Source organism: Anabrus simplex, chromosome 1, assembly GCF_040414725.1.
Source record: "Anabrus simplex isolate iqAnaSimp1 chromosome 1, ASM4041472v1, whole genome shotgun sequence".
Taxonomy (NCBI): Eukaryota; Metazoa; Arthropoda; class Insecta; order Orthoptera; family Tettigoniidae; genus Anabrus; species Anabrus simplex.
In genome coordinates, this window is record NC_090265.1 from 993715217 (window position 1) to 993739314 (window position 24098).

A 24098-nucleotide genomic window follows, 5' to 3' on the forward strand; every position below is an offset into this window, starting at 1 on the left:
ACTGGCGTCATTGTAATGACCATATTGATGTCACTTGTGAAAAGCACTAACACAGTCTCTCTGAGGATGTAAACACGTAGGTGGAGAGGAGTGTCTTCCATTATAATAAAAACTCCCCTGCTTGATTGTGACCGATGGTAGGTGAGATGGCCTTCCATTACAATGAAAATTCCTAACCCATTCTTCACATAAGAAAAGTCGTTTGGTGAGTTTCCCGTCACGTTTCTAGGATAACGTTAATAGCTATGCAATTTAATACAATCTTATGACGTGTTCACTACCTAACCTGGAATTCGTATTGCAATTTAGGATTCTGAAGCGAAGCACGGGTACATCGGCTAGTCCTGAATATAATAGGATTTCTTGTCTAATTCATAAGTTAGTTTGGTCTGAGGGCATCGGGAAGAACATGGCATTTTCAGATTTTTTGGTCATGTTCTAGTAGATTGTTCTTGATGAGATAGTTTGAAATGATTTATATCCCTTTAGTAGATTTATTATAATTTATTTTAGAAAGGAAGCGTGTCCCGATTTTTTAAATTGTATCCTGAGATCCTATGTATTTATTCTTGAGAATTGGTTCGTTATGTTGGTACATAGATTGATAGATGTTCTTTTATTTCCTATTTTCTTGCTAGTGACTCCATCACGTGTGTGGTTTACAAACTAAATAATCGACGTTGAGATGTCAAAGATGGCGGTAATTAATATGTCTTATAGTCAGTGACACTATTTGTGTGTACTGGAGGAAAGGTTGAGGAACCAAGATTTTTTTTTTTGAAAATGGATATGGTGGTTTCCTGTGATGCAGCATATGAAACATGATGTAGTATTTATGGATGAACTTGGTTAGAAACATTCTTCAGTGTGTCTCGGCGTGCAGTGCCTGAGGCCGACTGGGGAATGGTCCCGAATCATGGGCGCCCAGCAAGCCAAGGAACGCGTAGTATCTGCTGGATCTCTCACCGTAAGAACTACGATCAGGAATAAACCGAGGCTTCCTCGAGATGGGCGTCAGCAAGGGTCCAACATATTTACGGAACACAGCGGTGAGTTCGAGGATGAGCACTTTCCTTGTTAGTAGTAGCTGTTACTAATGCTAATTTTGACGTTTCGTTATTTGGTTACAGTTAATTACATGTTTCCATGTTACTAACTTTGATTCTGAGAGATGTGACATGTTTTCATTGACCCTAGAACTAGCTGTCATATGGTGTCAGGCTTACTATGGATTTAGTTTGATGCTCACTCTCCTTTGGGTGATTGGGGTCTCTCCAACAGAAGTTAAACATTTTGTTTTCTTCCGACACTACTTGGTTGTATGGAATACAGTAATCTGAGAGTAGGTAGTGAGTTAATGTTGGATGAGTGTAGCATGCTTTCGAATTCCCTATTTTTTTTCCTTCAGTATTTTGTCAAGATGCTAACGGATTTCAGACTTTCTTTTCTATACACTGTTAGCTGTGAAACACATTAATGTATTCACTTCATATTACAGCCTGTTTCCACGTTCTATATCATTATGATATAACGGGAGCTTATGTCATGAAAATGAGCCGTCAGGATACAGCGCAGTACTGTTCGTTAAAAGTGAGAACATTTCATTTCATATGATAGCACTGCTTTTATTCACAACATTTCTACTGGTTACAAACTAGATTAATTATTGCAGAAATTCTATTCTCTCTGTTAGGTTATCAGCCCAGAGGCTGGTTGCATCCTCAAGGCTATGCAGTTATAGGGAAACGGCAAAAACCAATGGCAGACCCCAAATGAGGCATATTGGGCAAGACGAGAAGTGAGGTAGTTTGCCATTGCTTTCCTCACTGGGCCAGAATGCATGGGACTAGTTGCTTTCTATAGGCTACTATATGCTCTTTTATTTAAGCTTGTTATTTAGCAGTATTGTCTGAGATTTGAAGTGGATTGTGATTTCAGATACTACTGTCATGGTAATAGCCTGTGTACCGGTACATTTTTGGGTCCAGACAGTTTTTGAAAGAGAAAATCAATACATACTGAGTTTTACTCATATCTGCAAATGCTTAATAGTTTAATAGTTCGATCTTTGAACTAGGGACTGTTCTAGGATTTGCTTAGAATGAATGGAGGAAAGATCTTTTAGAAACTTAAGCTCTTAAAGCTCATTCTAAATCACCAGGGTTGTAATTTGGGACTTGAACTTGACACACTACTTGTAAACTTTTTAGCTGTCTGATAGCGGTAATAAAATATTAACATAATTGCTTACAATTAATTCATTAATAGTAATAGAGCACACAGATTGTGCATTGCTTAGAGAGAATCATTCTGTGATACCGAGAGGTGTTTGTACAGAACTTTGTTATAGACTTGGGGTAGTTTTTTGCACTACACAACGTGGTTGTGTTTCCAAAGATGATCACAGAAAACACATTTGCACTTGTCGCCTGGGTCGTGGAAGGATTTTAACTTGCAAACCCTGTGGTGGTGTCTGTGTAATGTAATTCTGGTAGAGTTGCTGCACTTTTCATACTTTTTTGTTATATATCCGTAGATTTACTTTAAAAACGGTTGCAAACTGATAGAGAATAATTTGAAAATATTTACATTATATCAGAGATGAGCAAAACATTGATAATTGCAAATTAATGGAAGAAAGGAAAGAACAAAAGAATTGTTGCATCAGCTGCATCTCTCCTGGAACCTGTAGATTTACTTTAAAAACGGTTGCAAACTGATAGAGAATAATTTGAAAATATTTACATTATATCAGAGATGAGCAAAACATTGATAATTGCAAATTAATGGGAGAAAGGAAAGAACAAAAGAATTGTTGCATCAGCTGCATCTCTCCTGGAACCCGGTATAGATGCTGACTTTGCTCGGGAGGGATGCCACAGGTAAAATAATCAAGAGCAAAATCAAATTTAAGCTAATTTCTTCAACTTTAATATGACTGACTGAACATTAGAACATACTAGAAGGCAATTATATGTAGCCTATTCAGTGGTAAAAGAATCTTAACTCATAATTCACAACATTAAATTAATCATAATTTCAAGGCAAAACTATAGTAAAGGGGCCTCAAGGTTTAATAACACAAGCCACCACTAGGTGGCGCTCACACGTTGACTGTCGCACCAGTAGCGCTGAGAGGGAACGCCGAGAGGAACGACAATGCTGCCAACTGTTGGTTGTTGGTTTGATATGACTATACATTTTTTCTTGCCTTGCGGACAGTATGCACAGCGGCAATAGAAAAGAGCCTGTCGAAGGGAGTGTGGCCCCAAAGGGGCTACTGTTCTCATGACAAAGATTGGCCTGGATGTGCAAAGATTGGTTACAACTACTAAACTACCTTTTTTATTGCCGTGCGGACAGTATGTGCCGCGGCGATAGATAAGACCCTTTCAAAGGGAATGTGGCCCCCATGACAGAGATTGGCCTGGACGTGCAAATATAGGTTAGAACTACTAAACTACCTTTTTCCTTGCCAGGCGGGCAGTATGCGTCGCAGCCTTTTAAACCTCCCTGGTCGCTTTATGTATATATTTTTTTTTCTGCAGTGGATGGTAACAAAATCTTTGCCTCATCCTAGGTGTCAGTGATGTCATCCTCTTCCATACCTGAACCAATCATCGTTATAAGCAATGGAGTATGGCGTCTAAAACAGTATTTTTGGTTATAAAAGTAAATGTACTTCTAGGGGTGGGTGGGTTGGTCCCTAGCAAGTGTATTGAACACATCTCTCTTCCACGATCATTTAAAGGTGAGAATAGCAGCATTTAAAGTAACATTTTATGTAATAATCCTTGAGGCCCTGTTACTATATTTCTACCAAAAATTAATTAAAAATAATGCTATCCCTTTTGAAAATATGCTTCAGACAGGTGTTGATAACAATATGTTAATTATCTTGTAAAATCTGGATGATTCTTGAATCAAAAACTTATATTTATCCTGTTACAAGGTACAAGTATACACAGATTACTTCTTAGTACTTCGTTCTCTAGTAATTTTCCTACCACAATCTACACACCTGTCATATGTTGAGCAAGATACGTGGAGTCACTGGTTGCAACTTTAACACTTGGATCCAGTTACTTTGTTTTGTAGTTAGAAAATAATTTTTTTAACATTCACAGGAGCGGTTCATTTCTGAATTTATGGGCTCTTTCCGTTTGCTGAGATGGTCCTCCTCACTGGTCATGTTCTGTGTCGTGCAGCGAGAGAGGAGGTTGTTTTTGCCTCTTTTTGGCCTAAAGCATTCCAACAAGCCAAAACAGTTACATTTTTGCTTTTCTCTCCTGACTAGTAACAGATTTGGAACCTGTTTCCTTTATCACAGAACCAGGTTGGTTGTTGGCCTGCACTCCTGGCTCATCCATGTTAAAAACACTCTCTGGTCTATCAAATACATTTTTATTTCTGAAAATAATATAATTTTATATAATAACAATAATGTTGGTCTAACAATGAAAGCAATAAAAATAAATTATTTATTTTAAGAATCGTGAGGGAATAAAATATTCAAATAAAATGCTGGTACCCTCTGACTATTATTATTGAATGTTTTCAGATCATGTTTAGAATCTGATAGCAATGAGGCATCTCTGCCGGATTGCTGTGTGGCAACTCTCAACTATCAGGTAGAGACGCCACACCGTTCTGTTGTACCCCAAGGCCAACATGGATGAAAATAAGCTTACTATCAATTAGAGTTACACTTCTGACTACTGCTGTACAAAAAACGGCTGATTTAAGCATTTGAAACCAATTTAATATACAATAAATGAACACAAGGAAAAACTTGGTCAGGAGAAAACTTGTACTCTCCACTAGATATTGGCTAATAATTGACGTAATATACAAGGAACTTTCTTCACACCCGCATACAGTAGTTCTTTCTTACAAACTGAAAAACCCTACACACTGCCATCGAGCTGTAACTATGCGAACCTCTGCCTACAGTGTATGCGGCTTCTGTACCGGAGCGACATCTGTACCGGATTTACCTTATTGCCATTAAGGTCGCGAATTGTTGCAGCTCCTTGTTTGTGTCCGCCCATGACTTGTCCATCATGGCCTTTGTAGAGTAGAATTCTGTCCAGATCTCAGTTTTCTTCGCTTCCCTCTCCTGCAGTAGCCTCTTCTAACTATCCGTAGAGGGTAAATGTAGCGTAAATCTCAGCGTTTCAATTAGGAAAGATTCTCTGGCGAGTTCGTATACTAATCTTGATCTTGTATATCTAGAAAGGCCAAGAGTTGTAATTAGGAAGCATGCCTTGACCTTTTCTAGCATCCTAAGGTCATTCATTGTTAGCTTATCCCAAATAATCTCTGTTCCTTAAGTCAACATAGGAATTATTTTGGCATCAAATAGAGCCATGGCTGTCTTTAGAGATAATCTATTGAGAAGTTTGATGTCTTATATTGCTTTTAATGTTGCTGTTGCTCTTTGTCCTATGTGTAATCAGTAAGAATGTGCAGTCATCTGTAGGGTTAATCCAAGGCATTTCAAGTTTTTTTACAACTTGTAGTGCGTGTTGCTTTGAGTCAATATCTCTCTTGGGGAAGCCCGTCCACCTTTTCTGAAGATCATGTATTCAGTCTTTTTTGTATTGACCTCTAAGTGGTCAGAGCATTTAATACTTTCTGTACTTCTGCAATGTCTTCTGATCCTATTACCATATAATCAACATGTATATATATTCTTACTTTCTCCTCCTCTTCTTATTGCTTGTACGACATCATATGTGATGGCATTGAACAATAGAGGGTTCAGAGAATCTCCCTACAGCACGCCATTAGTCTGAGTAATCCCGTTAGATGTTGCTACATTGTCTTGAGTTTATGACTCTATTGCTCTTCAACATGTTATGAGCCAGATTAGGGAGAATCTTATTTTCCTAGACTTAGGTGTCAAGTTTCCAGGAGATAATATTGTTCTTCATTGTATCAAATGTTGTGAAGTTGATGTACACAGCATGGAACATTCCATTTGGCAGTCTGAGAGAGTTATCTATGTCGTCTATTAGATTACTTATTGTTTGTGTCGTGTCATGCTTCCAGCTCTTCTGAAGCCAAACTTTTCTTCCGGGACTTTTGTATCTATTTGTTGGCTTAGTCTATCCGTTATTTAAGTTTTGTAAGCAACTTCAATGGATTGTTCTTCAATGTAGGAGTTAGGATCCTGTGGGTCTCCTTTCCCTTTATTGAACATCTTTATTATTGAAGTTTCCCATGCCTTTGGAATGTCCTCTAATTGTAAACATATATTCATGAGGTTTGTGATCAGTTTGTGTGTTATATTGTAGGTTTGTGATAATGTTTCCCATTGTTTTCCACACATACACAAATTTATTTACAAATAAACAACAATAATAGTAATGATGATGATGATAATAATAATAATAATAATAATAATAATAATAATAATAATAATAATAATAATAATAATAATATTAAACAATATTGTTCACATGATTTACTAAAGGTTGAAATTTACCGCATGGATCATAATTTGGTTCGTTGTTCCTGGCCAACTTACTATTGACAACTAAATGGAAAAAGATTCAAATCTAGTTTTAATGAACATTTGCCAAAACCAGGGAGAACTTTGCGAAGCATTGGCTCCGCAGTATGACTTGATTGCTGATATTCTGTTCAAGCCCATATTCAACAGAATGATGACAAAGGCCCTCATCTCTGTCATTGTTTCCGTCATAGTTGGCAACAGAATGTCCGGTGCTGTCTTTCGATGCTCAGTGTATCTGGCCCTGGTGCTTGTCTTTCATACTGAGTATGATTTTGTGCACCTCTTGTGTGAGAAATATGTAGTCCTTGAACTCTGCTCCACTAGGTTTCAGTGAATATGCTAATGAGGAATTTTGCTGATTCAGTGCTCATGTCTGTTTTACTGGCTGTCTGTGATTTTCTAGGTTTTAAAGCTAAGTAGGAATCCTTCCTTGCCTCCATCACCGGTCTGTTTGCTTTCAGTTCATTGTATTCCTTCTGTGCCTTCTCTAAGAGGTCTTTATATTTTCTTCTGAGTTGACTATAGTTTGCTATATCTTCTGTATTGTTACATGCTTTTGCTATTCGAAGAGTCTGGCTCCATGGCTAAATGGTTAGCGTGCTGGCCTTTGGTCAGAGGGGTCCCGGGTTCGATTCACGGCAGGGTCGGGAATTTTAACCATCATTGGGTAATTTCGCTGGTACGGGAGCCGGGAGTACTGTATGTATCGTCTTCATCATCATTTCATCCTCATCAAGATGCGCAGGTCACCTAGGGGAGTCAAATCAAAAGACCTGCACCTGGTGAGCTGAACATGTTCTCGGACATTCCCGGCACTAAAAGCCATACGCCATTTCATTTTTTTGCTATCCGAAGAACATGCAGGACCTGTTTTCTTTCCAAGTAACAGGATTTGTTGAACCAATTTTGCTTACAATTAAGAAACTGCTATTTTTCTCAAAGTTGGTTAGGGAGAGAGACTCAAATTGTGGTTAGTTTTTTTGCAATGCACACACCATGGCATCACTGCATGACCAATGTTTTTCTTGAGAGTTAAGCAAGTTCTACTTCGTAAAGGCCCTCAAAACTCATCATTTGAAGGCCTAACAGATGCTAATTTCTTTTTTTCCTGGAGCCATTCTTCAGACACATATTGAGACAAGAAATTGGTACCTTGGCATGACTTTGAAACCATGATGGCAATAGTTCAGTTACTACCGAGCTCGATAGCTGCAGTCGCTTAAGTGCGGCCAGTATCCAGTATTCGGGAGATAGTAGGTTCGAACCCCACTGCCGGCAGCCCTGAAAATGGTTTTCCGTGGTTTCCCATTTGCACACCAGGCAAATGCTGGGGCTGTACCTTAATTAAGGCCACGGCCGCTTCCTTCCCACTCCTAGCTCTTTCCTGTCCCATCGTCGCCGTAAGACATATCTGTGTCGGTGCGACGTAAAAAATTAGCAAAAAAAAAAGTTCAGTTACTGCAGCACTGTTTGAGCGCAGACATGTACGCGTGATGCACTGTCATTTGTTTCTTACTGACTTCTCGCTGTGGACGTGCCAACTTTTGAACTTATGAACTTGTGACGATTGGTGACAAAGCCATTGGTGTGGATTAGTTAGGTCTGGCTAGTGACAAAACTATTGGTCAGGATTGGTTAGGTTAGTTTAGTAAAAAAACCATTGGATTTCGATCAAGCAAAGGGGGTCTGGGGGCGCGAAGCGGCTATTAGGCCTCTAGCATTCCGTATGGTGAGAGCAGCGCATTCCAAAAGCTGAAGTAGTTTATCATGCCTGCTAGTGACAAAGCTATTGGTCTGTATTGTACATTGTTTTGTTACAGATTGCCTTTAATTGTGTTTTTATTGTGCAGGTTTGGTAACGGAATGCCTTTCACTTTATTGCTGGGAACGATTGTATCTCAGCCAGTGGATATGCTACAGCGTGCTTGAGCGATGAATAATGACGTTAGGTTATAAAAGTAAATGTACTTCTAGGGGATGGTGGGTGGATCCCTGGCTGTTGCAGTGAACACATGTCTCCTCTACAGGGTATTCCACATAAGATTTTTAACACTTTCAAATCCCTTATGATGCTATAAACATGGGCGCCCGCAAGGGGGGGCACTTGCCCCTCTGGAATTCTAAAGATGTTGATGTTCAATTGTTTAATATAATACCAGATTATTTCATAAACTGAAAGTACTGAAATTACAGGCATGAAATATGTTATAACTGGAAGTTTCTGTAAACAATTTAATGTTGCTGATGTTATATTGGTTTTTATATTCAAGAAAATTGTTAATGTGCCCCCCCCCCCCCTGGAAAAGATCCTGCGGGCGCCCATGGCTATAAAACTTATGCTGCACATACTGAATTTCTACCAATATATTGAATGTGCCACTTTCTTCCAATATTTTATCATACTCCACTCGTTGAGATAACTATACAGCATCATATCATTCATGTCAATCCCTTCCATAAATATATTGTAATTGCAGATCATTCTCGGTTTCACTGTGAAAGTTTCTTTCCCCTGCTTCATTTTCCCTTCTCTTGATAGTTTATTTCCATGTTTGTAGACAGTAAAATTACAGAGAATTTCTGGGATTTTTTCACTCTATAAGCCAAACTGACAATGTGTCCTTTACTCGTGTATATATTATCTTCCTTCCTACATCTAGTTTTTGTGTCATTTCTCCTGAAATATGCCTACCTTCTTTGTTACACCAGAGTGCCAGTAAAAAATGTACCTAGCAAGAGGAACACCTGAAAAAAATTTGTCCATAAATATGTGGTAACCCTTGTTTAGAAAGCTACACAAATTTAACAAATTCACCATCCCAGCGTAACCTAAGCCTTGTCTATCTTCTGTAGATTTTGCTTCTTTATAACAATGGAAATTCATAAAGTGTTTGAAACTGAATCACAGAGAATCCATAATTTTATACTGCACTTGTGGTGGTATTTATTTGGAATATAATACAACAATCAAGTATGGTTTTAGCTACCTATCAAGCTTTCGCCAACTGATACTTGCTGGTGAGGGGTGTAAAAGTATTGGACGTTATACCTGGGTTTTGTGATCACCAAGTTATAATTACAACTTTGACCTACAGGAAAGCCTCCCCAGGGCCGATGACCTTAGATGTTAGGCCCCTTTAAACAACAAGCAAGCAAACCCTCCCCAAAACTCCACTCCAGAACAATATATAATTTTTTCCGCATCAACTGGAATGATCTTTCGTCTCTTCTGTCAAAAAATCTTCCTTTTCCTCTCACGTCGTTCACTGGCGATATATCAACGAGATCTGGCAAAACTGGAAAAAAAGTATTTCTCGAATGAGTCGATCAAGTGGTGCTGAAAGTTTCCATCTCTAACAAGCGAAAAACACCATGGATCACTAAAGGGATAACATCAATTATCTGAAAGAGAAATAATTTATACAGGAAATGGAAGGAAAATCCAAGTGACAGTAAGTGGGAGAAGTACCCACTGGCTAAGAACAAAATCAAATCATTAATGCGCAATGCCTACAGTTAACATATCCACAGCCTTAGTTCCACAAATTAAGAACTATGGACTTTCATCAGAAACAAAAGTGGCAACAGTGCTACATCCGTCTTCAAGTACAACAGACTATCAGTTTCCTCTCCCCAAGATATAGCAGACACATTTTATAGTAAATTTAAAAATAACTTCACCACAGCTGACAAGGATGAAAACCTGTTCACTACAAGGACAACTCCTCCCTTCCCGCCCCTAACTAGCCTGTTCTTCACTGCTAACGAGGTTGCAGCAAGTCATCGGAGAACCAGACCCCATGCAATGAATGGCCCAGATAACGTGCCGGCCAGAATTCTCCACCGCTGTGCAGATGCATTGGCACCTTCTCTTTAGTGCAACATTTAACATTTCTATGAACAGTTGGACTGTGCCAGATGAATGGAAAACAGCAAATATCATTCCCGTATTAAAAGATGGCGACGGGGAAAATGTAGACAATTATCGCCTGGTCTCTATTACATCTAGTTTATATAAATGTTAACAACAGTAATTGATAGTAGCAACATTCCGTGGACGAGTCTAATATCTCCCAAGTGGACTACGTAATTCTCGACTGGAGTAAAGCCTTTGATCAGGTACCTCATCAACGACTGTCGTTAAAGCCTAACAAGTATGGCATACAAGGCACACTGCTGGCATGGCTTCCATCGTTCCTGGTAGAAAACTAAGAAACAAATGTTAGGTTTTGGTCCACCCAATCAGTACACATCACTTTACAAGTGAAAAAATATTTAATTTAAAAACATTATTAAATATTAGGGACATGTTTCGTCTCTATTTGAGACTACTTCAGCCATAAAATCACGTGGTAGATTACAAAACTCATTTTTCAGAAATTGAAACAAATGGAAGAACCGAATGCCTTTTTAAGGATTATTTGAGAAACGCCAACATTTTTGTTGACTTCAATGTAAAAATTGAAATATAACTCGAAATGTGACATGCCTGCCATAACATCTCGTGCGGAGTACAATGTTCATTGTTGCTGTCCATATTTAAAACTGAAGTTCCGCTATGAACTGTTGAGAAAACACTGAAGAACTAATATACACATATTTAATGAGGTAGTTTAACACTTCATGCAAACAATCTTTCTGCAATGTGAAATATGAATGACCATATTTGAAAATGTTGCAAGCGTTGTTAGAATCTGGTAGTTTCAGTGTGTTGACTGGGGAGATCAAAATTCTGGCCTCAGAAAGAGGATTGGTACAAATCCACATCAGAACATTTAAAAACTTCTTGCCACGCTAGAAGCAAGTCAGAGCAAGGCTTAGTCGTAAACCAGCTATAGGGAGTTTCATCCAATTTGATGACCTTTTCTTTTTATAAAAGGAATGCTCTTAAGATTTAAGCCACGAATATGGTGGTCATGCAGCGCTGATCTTTGCTATACAACAGGCGATCTCGTAAAACTTCAGTTTTTTTCTACCAGAAAATAGCTCAATTTGAAAGTATTCCTCAAAAGTTATTTTTAAATAATGAAAAATGTGAACAATTCAGAACTGCCGATACATGACGATATTGCCTGCATACAAGAAAACCAACAAGAGATGCCAGTTTGAGGAACAGCAACTACCAAACTTCCATTGAATAGCAGAAGAAACTCGATGACAAATAATACCCAACAATGTCTCCTGTGAAGAAGACACCACCACCTGGTTTCAACCTTCCTCATAGACTATGGTCCACACTGAACAGGGTTCAAATTAACCATGGGAACTGTGCAGCCTTCCACTACAAGTGGAACAGAATTTCAACGCCTGAGTGTGACTGCGGTGCAACACAACAGACGATCCAGCACAACATCACCGTTTGTAAGGCAAGAAAGTATAATGCCATTGCTAGTGATTTTGCTCTCACGACCCCAGAAATTATCGACTACGTCCAAAATTTAGATATACGTATATAGAAGTGTAGATCCTACTTAAGACAGGCACTGTATCTCTAGCCATACACTAAATAAATAAATAAATCCAGGATGCTATAAAGTTCTTTACCTATTTGTGTCTGTAACCATAAGTCAAAAGAGGCTAGCTGTAAAAAAAAAAAACAACAAATAAAAATAAGCCACTGGTTTGAATCAGGTGAAGGGCAGTGTTAGGTCCAGGGGATTTCATGAAGGTAAAACTGCGAGAGAACTGTGGTTACTATCTTCAGATATCTTCGACTGGTTAACATGGTCATCACTTTCATCTGATCTGGAACTGAGTCACTCGGCTCACATCTGTCAGTGTTATTGTTCATGCAAGATCTAACTTCAGGACTACTATCACTGTCTTGGTACTGCCTGTGAGTTTCATTCTTGTGTTGTTATCCAGATGTCGAAAGCTGATATTAAACAAAACATAGGTCTAAATGACTGTCAAATCAGAGAAATCTAACAAATCATTGTCAGAGTTCTTGCTGAGTTCTGTCTCCAATTTGGTGCTTATCATAGATTTACAAGAATCGCGCATTATCCCCAAAGGCGATGGCTGTATCTCTCGAAACAGAAATCAGCACTCACAATAATTTCCCTTGGGAAGGGGATACCGTAAGTAAACAAATGATAAAGCTGACGAGAGCGCATTACATTGCTTGTCGCCACACGTGTTTTATGTTGAAACAGCAACAGCAGAATGCATAGGTCAGTAATAAAGATAGTGCGGGCTGGCGCTCTGCATTAGATGAGCTGCACTATACTTGTTGGTGTTTTATTGCATGCTTTAATTCTCATACGCAATCAAACCTCATTCTAACAGTCCTAAAAGATCTTCAAGACACTAAATATAGCGTTATTAGGCATTTGTTAAAATATTTGGCCTACAGCTTTCCTTTTATTCCGTCGACAAAATGTCGTCAGCTGCTCTTTCTATCCTGGGTGGCCATTGATGATATATCATCAGTTGGTCTTTCTCGCAAGGATTGTCACTAATGATATTTCATCAGCTGGTCCTGTAATGGTTAAATGCATGAATGCTACATTGTAATATTGTATTTGATGAAATGATATTCAGCAAAATTTTCCGCACACATTCAACAATCTAGTCAGTTTGAGTCCCATTGGTGGAAAAAAAGTTCATCAGAATTTTGGCTGGCATGGTAGGAGAGGTGGAGGTTTACATATGTAGCTACACATCATTCCATGCCATCTGTCGACTGACAATGTGGAACATGAAGTCAAAGAAATATTAATGTTTATTTATTCCACCTATTCAATACATAAAAAGTGATTTTAAATTATAGGGACATGTTTCGCTTTTATTTAAGGGCATCTTCAGCCTAAATCTCAATCTGAAAGGTAAAAAATCAGGATCCTGATTGTTCTTAATTGTGGTTGATTAAAAAAAATTACAAATGAATGTGAGGATGATGTAGGAAATAGTTAAGATATTCTTAAAAATAAAGTCTTACAAACAAATAGATGTAATTTATACACTTTCTTGAATGTCCTTGTCTAAAAATGTGGTAACAAGTTGCATATTGGTAGTTCTATAAGAATGCAAATTGCTACGTTGAATCTTGTAAAGCAGCACCCTGTGTTGGTTGAGGGTGTTAGAGAAAAGTTTGGATCCTAAACAGTTCAAACGTTAGAATAATGATGAAGAATGTTGCTGATTACTCCAAGTGGAGTTTAAAAACATTTTAAAGCTAGTAATGAGACGTTTCTGCCGCTCACTCAAATTATGCTGTAGGGGCGAGAGAAATGCTTGATAATTTAAGTGGGGTTTATAATAACATATAAAGTGGTTAGATTGTTGTAAATCTTGTGTGAAGAGATAAATCTGTAATCTTAAAGCACGAGTGAAGAAGAGTGCTCAATGATAAGCAGCTGTGTTAAATATTAGCTGACCGAGCTCGATGGCTGCAATCGCTTAAGTGCGGCCAGTATCCAGTAATCGGGAGATAGTAGGTTCGAACCCCACTGTTGGCAGCCCTGAAAATGGTTTTCCGTGGTTTCCCATTTTCACACCAGGCAAATGCTGGGGCTGTACCTTAATTAAGGCCACGGCCGCTTCCTTCCCATTCCTAGGCCTTTCCTATCACATATTCGCCATAAGACCTGTCTGTGTCAGTGCGACATAAAGCAAATAGCAAAAAATATTAGCTGGAAGGAGCGACTGTAGCTTCTTGTGTAGAGTCGAAAGGGAAATTTGGTTCTCTCCAACTCAACTTTACGTTAACCAATTTAACATTAATAAAGAGACTTCAAACCAAATTTCTCTTTCGACTCTACACAAGAAGCTACAGTCGCTCCTTCCAGCTAATATTTAACACAGCTGCTTACCATTGAGTACTCTTCTTCACTCGTGCTTTAAGACGACTACAGATTTATCTCTTCACACGAGATTTACAACAATCTAACCACTTTATATGTTATTATAAACCCCACTTAAAGTATCAAGCATTTCCCTCGCCCCTACAACATAATTTGAGTGAGCGGCAGAAACTTCTCATTACTAGCTTTAAAATGTTTTTAAACTCCACTTGGAGTAATCAGCAACATTCTTCATCATTATTCTGACGTTTGAACTGTTCAGGATCCAAACTTTTCTCTATCGCCCTCAACCAACACAGGGCGCCGCTTTACAAGATTCAACGTAGCAATTTGCATTCTTATAGAACTACCAATATGCAACTTGTTAGCACATTTTTAGACGAGGACATTCAAGAAAGTGTATAAATTACGTCTATTTGTTTGTAAGACTTTATTAAGACTTTATTTTTAATAATATCTTAACTATTTCCTACATCATCCTCACATTCATTTGTATTGTTTTTTAAATCAACCACAATTAAGAACAATCAGGATCCTGATTTTTTTTATCTTTCAGATTGAGATTTAGGCTGAAGATGCCTTAAATAAAGGACGAAACATGTCCCTATAATTTAAAATCACTTTTTATGTATTGAATAGGTGGAATAAATAAACATTAATATTTCTTTGACTTTATTGTACAATTCAATACGGACCAAAATATGAGAATTATAACATGTAATGTGGAACATGCCACTTAGTTGATCAGCTTGCCTCCTCACTCCCAAATCTTCCCAGCCCAAAGTTTCAAACATTTTGGTGATGTTACGTTTTTGTCTGTTTATTATTAATTGTAGGTACACATGCACATTTTATAGAAAACAAAGCAAAAACGAACACAAACAAGGTTGATCACAATCTAAAAGTTACATTCAAAATGTAGTTTATTGATGCAGAAGTCACAGAGTTGAAATCATTGATGTCTTCTCCGTAGGCTCTTATGGGACAATGTTGAATGATGTGTTTCACTGTTTGTTGTCTCCACAGTCGCACTTCGGTGAAGGTAGCTTGTTCCGCACAAACCCCAGTGCTGGTCCGGGTCTGGTTTAGTTCTGACCATACCCTGCGGGGTAGGTCAAATACAGGAACTTTAGAGGAGACTGATGGCATGTCTTGAAACTCCTGAGGAGTGAAAGTCTTCCAATTGTGGGACCACTGTTGCACCATATCAAAGTTCTTGCAGATTAATCTTGCTGCTGTCTTCATAGGTGACTGCATTGAATGGAGTCTGGTTAGACAAAGATCAGATATGTCAGAGTGAATAGGAAGATCCTGATTTTGGAGTATCTTGTGAAACTCTTCGACCAGAACGTTTCACCTGCAGAGTTGAGGTGGAAGAATTTGGTTTAGAACTGAAGCCATTGAGTAGGGGTGCATTTAATGGTACCGGAGATCACTCGGATTGTTTTATTGATTTCATCATCAATCTTCCTGATGTGAAGGCTGTTTGGGGGTGCAGTATTCAGCAGCAGATAGAATGAGACCAATAGCCAAGGAGCGAAGAGTTGAAGCATTTTAGCACTAAGTTATTCTGCATAGTTTCTGGATAATGTTAAGAGATCTCAGCTTTGCAGAAGTCTTCAGCAAATGTTGTTTGAAGGATAAAGTTCTATCCGCAGTAATACTCAGGTACTTGGGATATTAATTGTATGATAAAAGGACAGTATCAAAATATAATCTGAGATCCATGTTATCCATGCAGTTGTTGAGATGGAAGGAACAAATTTCAGTCTTTGTCATACTTGGTTGGAGTCTCTATTTGCAGAAATATTATACTTTTGTCAGAAATTGCCCAGTACAAATTGTATTACTTTCCTTAGGATCTTTTCAAGTTCTTGAACCAAGTAATTCTGATGAGGGTCCTATACACTGGAACCATAATCTAATTTGGAGTCTTACCTGGCGAGTTGGCTGTGCGGTTAGGGGCGCGCAACTGTGAGCTTGCATCTGGGAGATAGTGTTTCGAACACCACTGTTGGCAGCCCTGAAGATGGTTTTCTGTAGCTTCCTATTTTCACACCAGGCGAATGCTAGGGCTGTACCTTAATTAAGACCATGGCAGCTTCCTTCCCTCTCCTAGGCTTTTCCTATAATGTTGTTGTCTTAAGACCTATCTGTGTTGGTGTGACATAGAAAAAACAAAAGCAACACACATTTCTGGGCAATTTAGCCTTATTTTGTACGGCATATAAATGAATATTTTACAGTTTTTATTGGTTTAATCATATAGGGTCGATGCATAACTTCGTGCGGTATTCTTTTGGGTTGGCAACATTGTGGCGTGAAGGGATTGCTTATCGTTATTCTGTTGTTTTAACTGAGTTTGGAGTTTGTGTGTTCTGAAACACAGGTTTTCTTTATTGTGAACATATTATTTGTGTATACTTGAGACAAACTGATATGGAATGTCAAGTTTAGAAAAGTGAGCATTACCGACACATTTTACTCTTTGACTTTAACCAAGGATCCAGTGCAGCATGAGCTGCAAGAGCAATTTGTGAAGTGTACAGGAATGAAGCAATTGCTGAAAGAACAGCACAAAAATGGTTTTCCCGCTTTTGAGCAGGACGGTTTGACTTGTCTGATGGTCCACATTCTGGAAGGCCTTAAGATTTTGATGAAAATCGCTTGAATGAGTTGCTTAATGAGAATCCATGTCAAATGATACGGGAAATGGCGCAAGTTTTTGAACGTGATCAGTCAACTATTGTACACTATTTGCATTCTATGGGTAAGGTACAGAAATTGGGTATGTGAGTACCACATGTGCTGAGTGACGGTAACAAAAATCAGCAAGTAAACATCTGTTCGTCATTGCTTGCCTGGCACCGGTTGGCTTGTGATAGGCACGAAACATTCCTTTCGAACATGGTCATTGGTGACAAGAAGTGGTGCCTGTATGTCAACATGAAGAAGAGGAAAGAGTGGCTCATCCCATCAAGAAAAGCAACTCCCTGTGCCAAGGATAGTGCCCATCCACAAAAAATCATGTTGTGTGTTTGCTGGAACAAAGATAGCTTTCTTCACCATGAACTTCTTCAAAAAATGTAACGATTACCTCTGCTGTGTATTGTGACCAGCTAAGACGGCTTGCTGTTGCTATTGACAACAAAAGACAAAGACAACAACCAGTCTTATTGCTCCATGATAATGCTCGTCCGCATACAGCGCATTTGACCAAAGGTGTGATTGCTGAACTTGGCTGGGAACCTCTTCCTTATCCTCCGTATCACCCTGACCTTACCCCCTCAGATTGTCATCATTTCCTCTCTCTTTCTAATCACATTCAGGGGCAAGTGTTTCCTGACGAAGCTTCTCTTGACCAATGGCTAACAGATTTCTTCCAATCAAAACCAAAAAAGCTCTACAGGCGAAGTATTCAACTGCTACCTGAACGTTGGCAGGTCATAAAGAGTGGAGGTGAATACATCACTGAGTGATCGTGATTGTGAGTTATAGTGCGTGACAATAAAATAAAATATAAGGACCGCACAAACTTATGCTTCGACCCAATATTTTGGTCATAGTTGTTTCAGGTTGTATTTTGCTTATTTTTTTTTTGCATGGAAAAAGGTGCTTTGAATGTTATGTCCTATGTTGCTTGTATAAATATTTGTGGCATTCTGATGAAACTTGTAGTTCAGGTCTCAAAGCTAAATAGTTGACGCTTATTGTATCTCGTTCAAATTTATTTATTTATTTATTTATTTATTTATTTATTTATTTATTTATTTATTTATTTGTGTCTTTATTAAGTGGCGAAGTTAGGGCTCATGGCCCTCTCTTACACTTAACCACATACAATTTTTATTTTTACAGGATTAATCTAAAATATCATTCTAATCAATTACTGTTATTGAGATATGTGAGTCAGATAAGGAATTACAATAATACAATTAATTAAGGTTACTACTGATGAAGAATTATAGGATACATAGAGTGGATAATACCGAATTAAAAAAAAAAAAAATCAACTTATAACATAAAGAATATATCTATAATTAGCTTAAAGGAAAGCTTATTCAAATATAAGACTAAAATAAATTAACTGAATATTAGTACGTTACAATCTGAGTATACTAAAAATGATGTTACTCTGTAGCCTATTCCTACGAACAGTCTATAGCCTTAAATGAGAGTAGTAAGAACGTAAATAGGATAGCCTAAAAATTTAGATCTAGTACGTAATTTTTGGTTTCATTCACACGTCATTCACTCTTACATTCATTCGAGTCAACTGTATGTACTCTGGAGGAATTTATGGTAGGCTGTTTTAAATGTCCTAGACGAGCAAGACTTTTTAATTTCTTCCGGGATCGTATTCCATAATCTCGAAGCAGAGACCAGGAATGAATGGCTGTAGGTATTTGTTCGATGCGGTGCTATTTCAAGTAGTGATCCGGAACGAGTGTTAATTTCGTGGAACGAAGAAAGAAGCCTAAAATTGGACAATAGATAGGTGGGGCTGTTTGAAGAAAGCAACTGATAGACAAGGGTCATTTGGTGCGTTTTTCTATGGTTATTTAGACGTAGCCATCCCAGCTTTTTTTACTATGGTGTTATATGAGCATCATGTCGGAGCTGGAAGGCATATCGAATGCAAGAGTTCTGTACACGTTGTAGCTTTGTTGCTTGTTCACAGGTTAGGTCAGTCAATAAACTGTCACAGTAGTCAAAGATAGGATAGAAGTGTTTGTATGAGTTTTAATTTAAGGTCCAGTGGGAGAACATTTTTATGACGCTTCAAATTTACGTCACTAGTTTAGAATAACTTCCTTTAGAGTAAGACTTTAGGTGAGGTATTTACATCCATACGTCTACTGGAGAAGAGGAAGTACAGACCAGACTCAACATATGGATATCCCAGTTCCAGGAATATAACCTCAACATTAGCGAGACCAAGACAGTGGTGATGGTAGTCAACAGGGAAGGGCGTCCAGTAAGTTTAAAACTAGGAGACCACCAGCTAGCTAGAGTCTGTGAATAGTTTTCCTTACCTTGAAGTGTAATGTCCAGTGATAATTTGGTCAGAAAGGAAATTACAGAGTGCAAAAGATATTGACCTATGGTATTGAAGTGTGCACCCTCACAAAAAGAGATTCATCAAGACTGCAAGCATCAGAGATGGAATTTCTTAGATCCACCATCCAGAAGACTAAGATAGATAAGTTAAGAAATGAGGAGGTGGGGAAAGAAGGCGGAATAAAGACATCCTTATTAGACTGAATCGGCACATCCATACTATGGTGGTACGGGCATGTGATGAGGATGGAGCCTACAAGAACTGCCAGAATAAATTTGGAAAAACAGGTGGAGGGAAAAAGACCTGCAGGAAGACCTAAAACCTGATGAATGGACATGATCAAGGTTGATCTAGTTACCAGAGGATGGACAGTGGATGATGTTCTCCATGACAAGTTGTATATGGACAGGAAGAAGTGGAAGAGGCTCATTAAGAGTACCCGGGAAACTGGAACTGTACAATGATGATCATGTGTGCTGGAATGTTCCCTTGTTAAGAGACGAGGAAACTCCACAAGGGTTTATTTATCTTCTTATCTGTTAGCCCTTTTGGCTTACGGCTAATTCAGGTAGTGCCTAAATTACCTTTCTCCCTTCACCTTTCTTAAAAATTCAACAGAGACAATTTTCAAGGCTTCATAGTCACATTAACAGCAATAGAGCTGACATAAGGATATCTAAATAAAATATCACCAATAACAGTGATTCAAGTATCCAGTATTCGGGAGATAGTAGGTTTGAACCCCACTGTCGGCAGCCCTGAAGATGGTTTTCTGTGGTTTCCCATTTTCACACCAGGCAAATGCTGGGGCTGTACCTTAATTAAGGCCACGGCCGCTTCCTTCCCACTCCTGCCCTTCCCTGTCCCATCGTCGCCATAAGACCTATCTGTGTCGGTGTGACGTAAAGCAACTAGCAAAAACAGTGATTCGAAAGGACTAGTTGGACTTCAGCTGGGGATATCGCGGGTACAGATCCTGGAACAGGAAGCTGTGGAGTTATGCCCAATGGGAATTCTTCATTGAGCAACTCATTGGAGTATTCCCTCCAGCAGGTGTATATCTTTCCTCCGCCTCCTATTTTTTAAAATAATTCCTTTCTCCCTCAGTCTTCCAGTTAATTTTTCCTTCACATTTTCCTTCCTATTTTTGCTGTTTTTCACTATATCTAAATTGCCATGGCTAGAAGCAAAATATAGCAGATATCTTGGATTCAGGATGTCAAATGGACTGTATTGCAATTGACCTGTCTAAAGCATTTGATAGGGTGGATCATGGGAGACTACTGGCAAAAATGAGCGCAATTGATGGCATCATTCGTAACCATCTTTATCTTATCAACTGAACATGTCGAATTCAATTCAACACAATTAGAAATAGGAAAGGACTTCCACTTTATCAATACTTATTTATTGCACTTATTATGTACAGTACTGGTTTCGAACCCCCCTATATAGGGTCATCTTCAGCTGAACAATACATTCACATATAGATCATGAAGCTCTGATTAAAATTACATTGCCTGGGGAATGCCATATGATAACAAATATTTGGTCACGTCCAAAACCAAATTAACAAAAATAGACAAACCCAAGAAAGATTACGCACTATTCACCTTCAATAATTTACACATATACCCCATAACTAACGTTTAAAAAAACATAACTTAAGAATAGCATTCAAAACTACACACAACAGTACCAATATCATACACAACGTCAGAACAATCAACAGCAACAATGAATACAACCACTCAGGGGTATACCATATTAAATGCAACAACCGAGACAAGCTACATCGGACACACCGGTAGGAACTTTCTAACCCGATATAATGAACACACAAACGCTGTAAAACACAATCATTTTAACCTCAATAGGCCAACATATCGAGGACTATAAACACTGTTTCACAAACATCAAGAACGACGTGCAAATCCTGAAGATAAGCCCAAGGCCCCCCTGCTCAACGTAACAGAAGAATTTTACATTTCTCTAGATCAGAATACCAATCCAAATTTCAACATAAATGAAATAACAGAAAAAACTATCATCTTCAATACAGTCATCCCTGCCCTAAAAAATGGTTACCTTAAGATAATCAATAAACAAAACATGACACATGACAGAGAAACATTAAATGACACACCTAGCTCCACCCCTACCCCCACAACAGCAACTCGCCCTACCCCCCCTTCCCTTCCCCTCACAGCAGCTGGTATGAGCCCAAGACGAATACGAACCAGTACACAACGAGCTCATATATCAAACGCAACTGAACCACACCAGTAACAGTAAGTACATATTCAAATTAGCACACACAATCCTTACACATTCCTCCAACATAAAATATCACTCACAGCTCAATCTTATCTTTCACAGATAATTATAACATCACTGCACAGCTACAGATGGGAAAGGAGCCACCACTTTGAATCTAATGCCACTCAAATTTTACGAATGTCACAGGACAACATGATTCAATTTTAACATAAAACAACAAATTCCACACACAGCAGAGCTGAATATACATATGTTAACCTAATTGTATCCAAATGCCTGACACTCTTTTTAATCTTGGAAAGTGTTTTATTCTATGTATATACAGTGACTGTCATAACTTTTCGGACAGGCAGAATTCCTTTAAAATAAAATAAAAAAGAGATAAATAAGAAACATATATAGTTTAATTTTACTTACTTCAGAATGAACAGTTACACATACAGATACCAAAAATGATACACAAAAATTTGAAACTTATGAATGTAATTACAATAATACAAAATTGCCTGTTCATAATATTCAGACAAAAATGCTAAAGCACAATAAAAGTATGAAAGATGGAGTCCATGTAGGAATATTAATACTTAGCCATTCTTCCCTTTCTGCAAAGTACTTCAGTCAGACATCTCGGTATGCTCTCCACAAGTTTTCTTTTAGTAGAATGGGACAATTTTTCCCACTCCTCTTGCAGTCGTCTCTTCACATCAGCTGTGGAATTTATGGGAAGTTTCCAGATGTTGTTATCCAATATATCCCATACATTCTCTATGGGGTTAATGTCAGGACTTTGTGGGGGAGGATTCACAGCTTCAGGACAGTTGTACAACAACCATAGCTGTACATTATAGGCCGTATGTTTCAGGTCGTTGTCCTGATAAGATTTAAAACAGTCCCCAACTGCCATATTTTCTGCACTGTTCTTCAGGTTGTTTTTTAAAATCTGAAGATACTGGTGGTGGTCCATGTTTCCGTCTATAAAAATCAGCTCGTATACTTCTTGAGCCGACATACAGCCCCACATCATGACGTCACCCTCCATGTTTTACCGTTGCCTTCATATTTCTTCCTTCAAACTCTTTATTGGGCCGTCTCCAAACTATGATGCGCCCATCTGCATCAGAAACGTTGAATTTCAATTCATTGCAGAAAATTACAGTCTTCCACCAGTTCATATCTTTGCTAAGATGCTCCTTAGCAAATCGTTGTCTCTTGATCCTATTTATTTTGTTGATATAGGGCTTCCTTCTTGCAGTTTGCCTGTGATAATCACCTCTATATAACACCCTCGGGATTGTACTTGCACTGATCTTCTTTCCAAACTCGTTATCAGCTGCAGCAGCAATAGTGGTTGTAGTAAGACATGGATTTCTTTTCGCTTTTCTTATTACTGACCTCTCTTCTCTTCTCTTTTCTTCTAGTAAGGACCCTCGGGCGACCTGTCTGTGGCAAATTTTCAAATCTGTCTTGAAATTTGTATCGGCAGATAATATCGTTAACAGTGCTTTTCTTCATGTTCAGCAAATCTGCGATTTGTCGAAATGTTTTTCCTTTTTCATGATGGAATATTAATAATTGCCTTTGATCCAATGTACTGTTCTTTCCTCTGCGTCCCATTTCACTTATGAATCGTTGCATCTGCTTTGTACATGAGGAAGACACTGACTGGGACCTGCCTGTACAGCATGCCTCGAGTAGCTAAACATCTCCCGTCCGAAAAATATTGACCAGCAAATTTTCGTATCTCAAATAAGTAAAAGGTATTATTACTTTGTAAACTCTCTACAAATCACAATTGGATAATTACAGTGCCTACAAAGTGCATTAAATTCAGAGTTTAGTAATTTCTAATTTATTACCTGTCCTTGCTCTAATACAGGGGTATTACATGTATATTATTCTGTCCGAAAAATTCTGACTCGCTGTATATGAAGACAAAATCTTTTATACATATAATGTGATAATTTTACAAGCAAATCATATCATTCAAGCTCCAAAAACATCAACCAAGTGTACTACTATGAAAATAAGACTTGAACACAGAAGTCAACCGATGAACTGAATAACACGCAAGACACAAACATTCATGTGCATGAAGTGTTCCTACATATATTGTTTTTGTCTTATATACTTATTAGTTTTAAGTGGAGATAGTGTTTTATAAACTAATTTTAAGACCTAAAGCATATCATTATAGACATATAATTGCATTGTCACACATAGTGACATACACGCCATTACCCGTTTTGACATGCCCCATTTGGATGTGACCAAATATTTGTTATATGGCATTTCCTAGACCAGGGATGGCGAACCTATGCCACGCGTCACTGGGTGACACGCCTAGAAGATTTCGTTGGCACGCCACATGAACATATTAACTTTTTTATATACGTCTTGTACTATTCATATCTCGTGGATCGTATATTCATAA

At 38.3% G+C, this 24098-nt stretch overlaps 1 protein-coding gene across 9 annotated transcripts in view; it reads left to right on the forward strand.

Moving 5' to 3' along the window:
- Positions 1-693: 693 nt before the first annotated feature.
- Abl (tyrosine-protein kinase Abl) overlaps positions 694-24098 on the forward strand; it is a 520947-nt gene continuing 497542 nt past the window's right edge. For all 9 annotated transcript variants that reach the window (XM_067136890.2, XM_067136892.2, XM_067136891.2 and 6 more), the window contains exon 1: positions 694-1049. In XM_067136890.2, coding sequence (XP_066992991.2) covers positions 917-1049 — 133 coding nt within the window. In that variant the 5' untranslated portion in view covers positions 694-916. The remainder of the gene's footprint in view (positions 1050-24098) is intronic.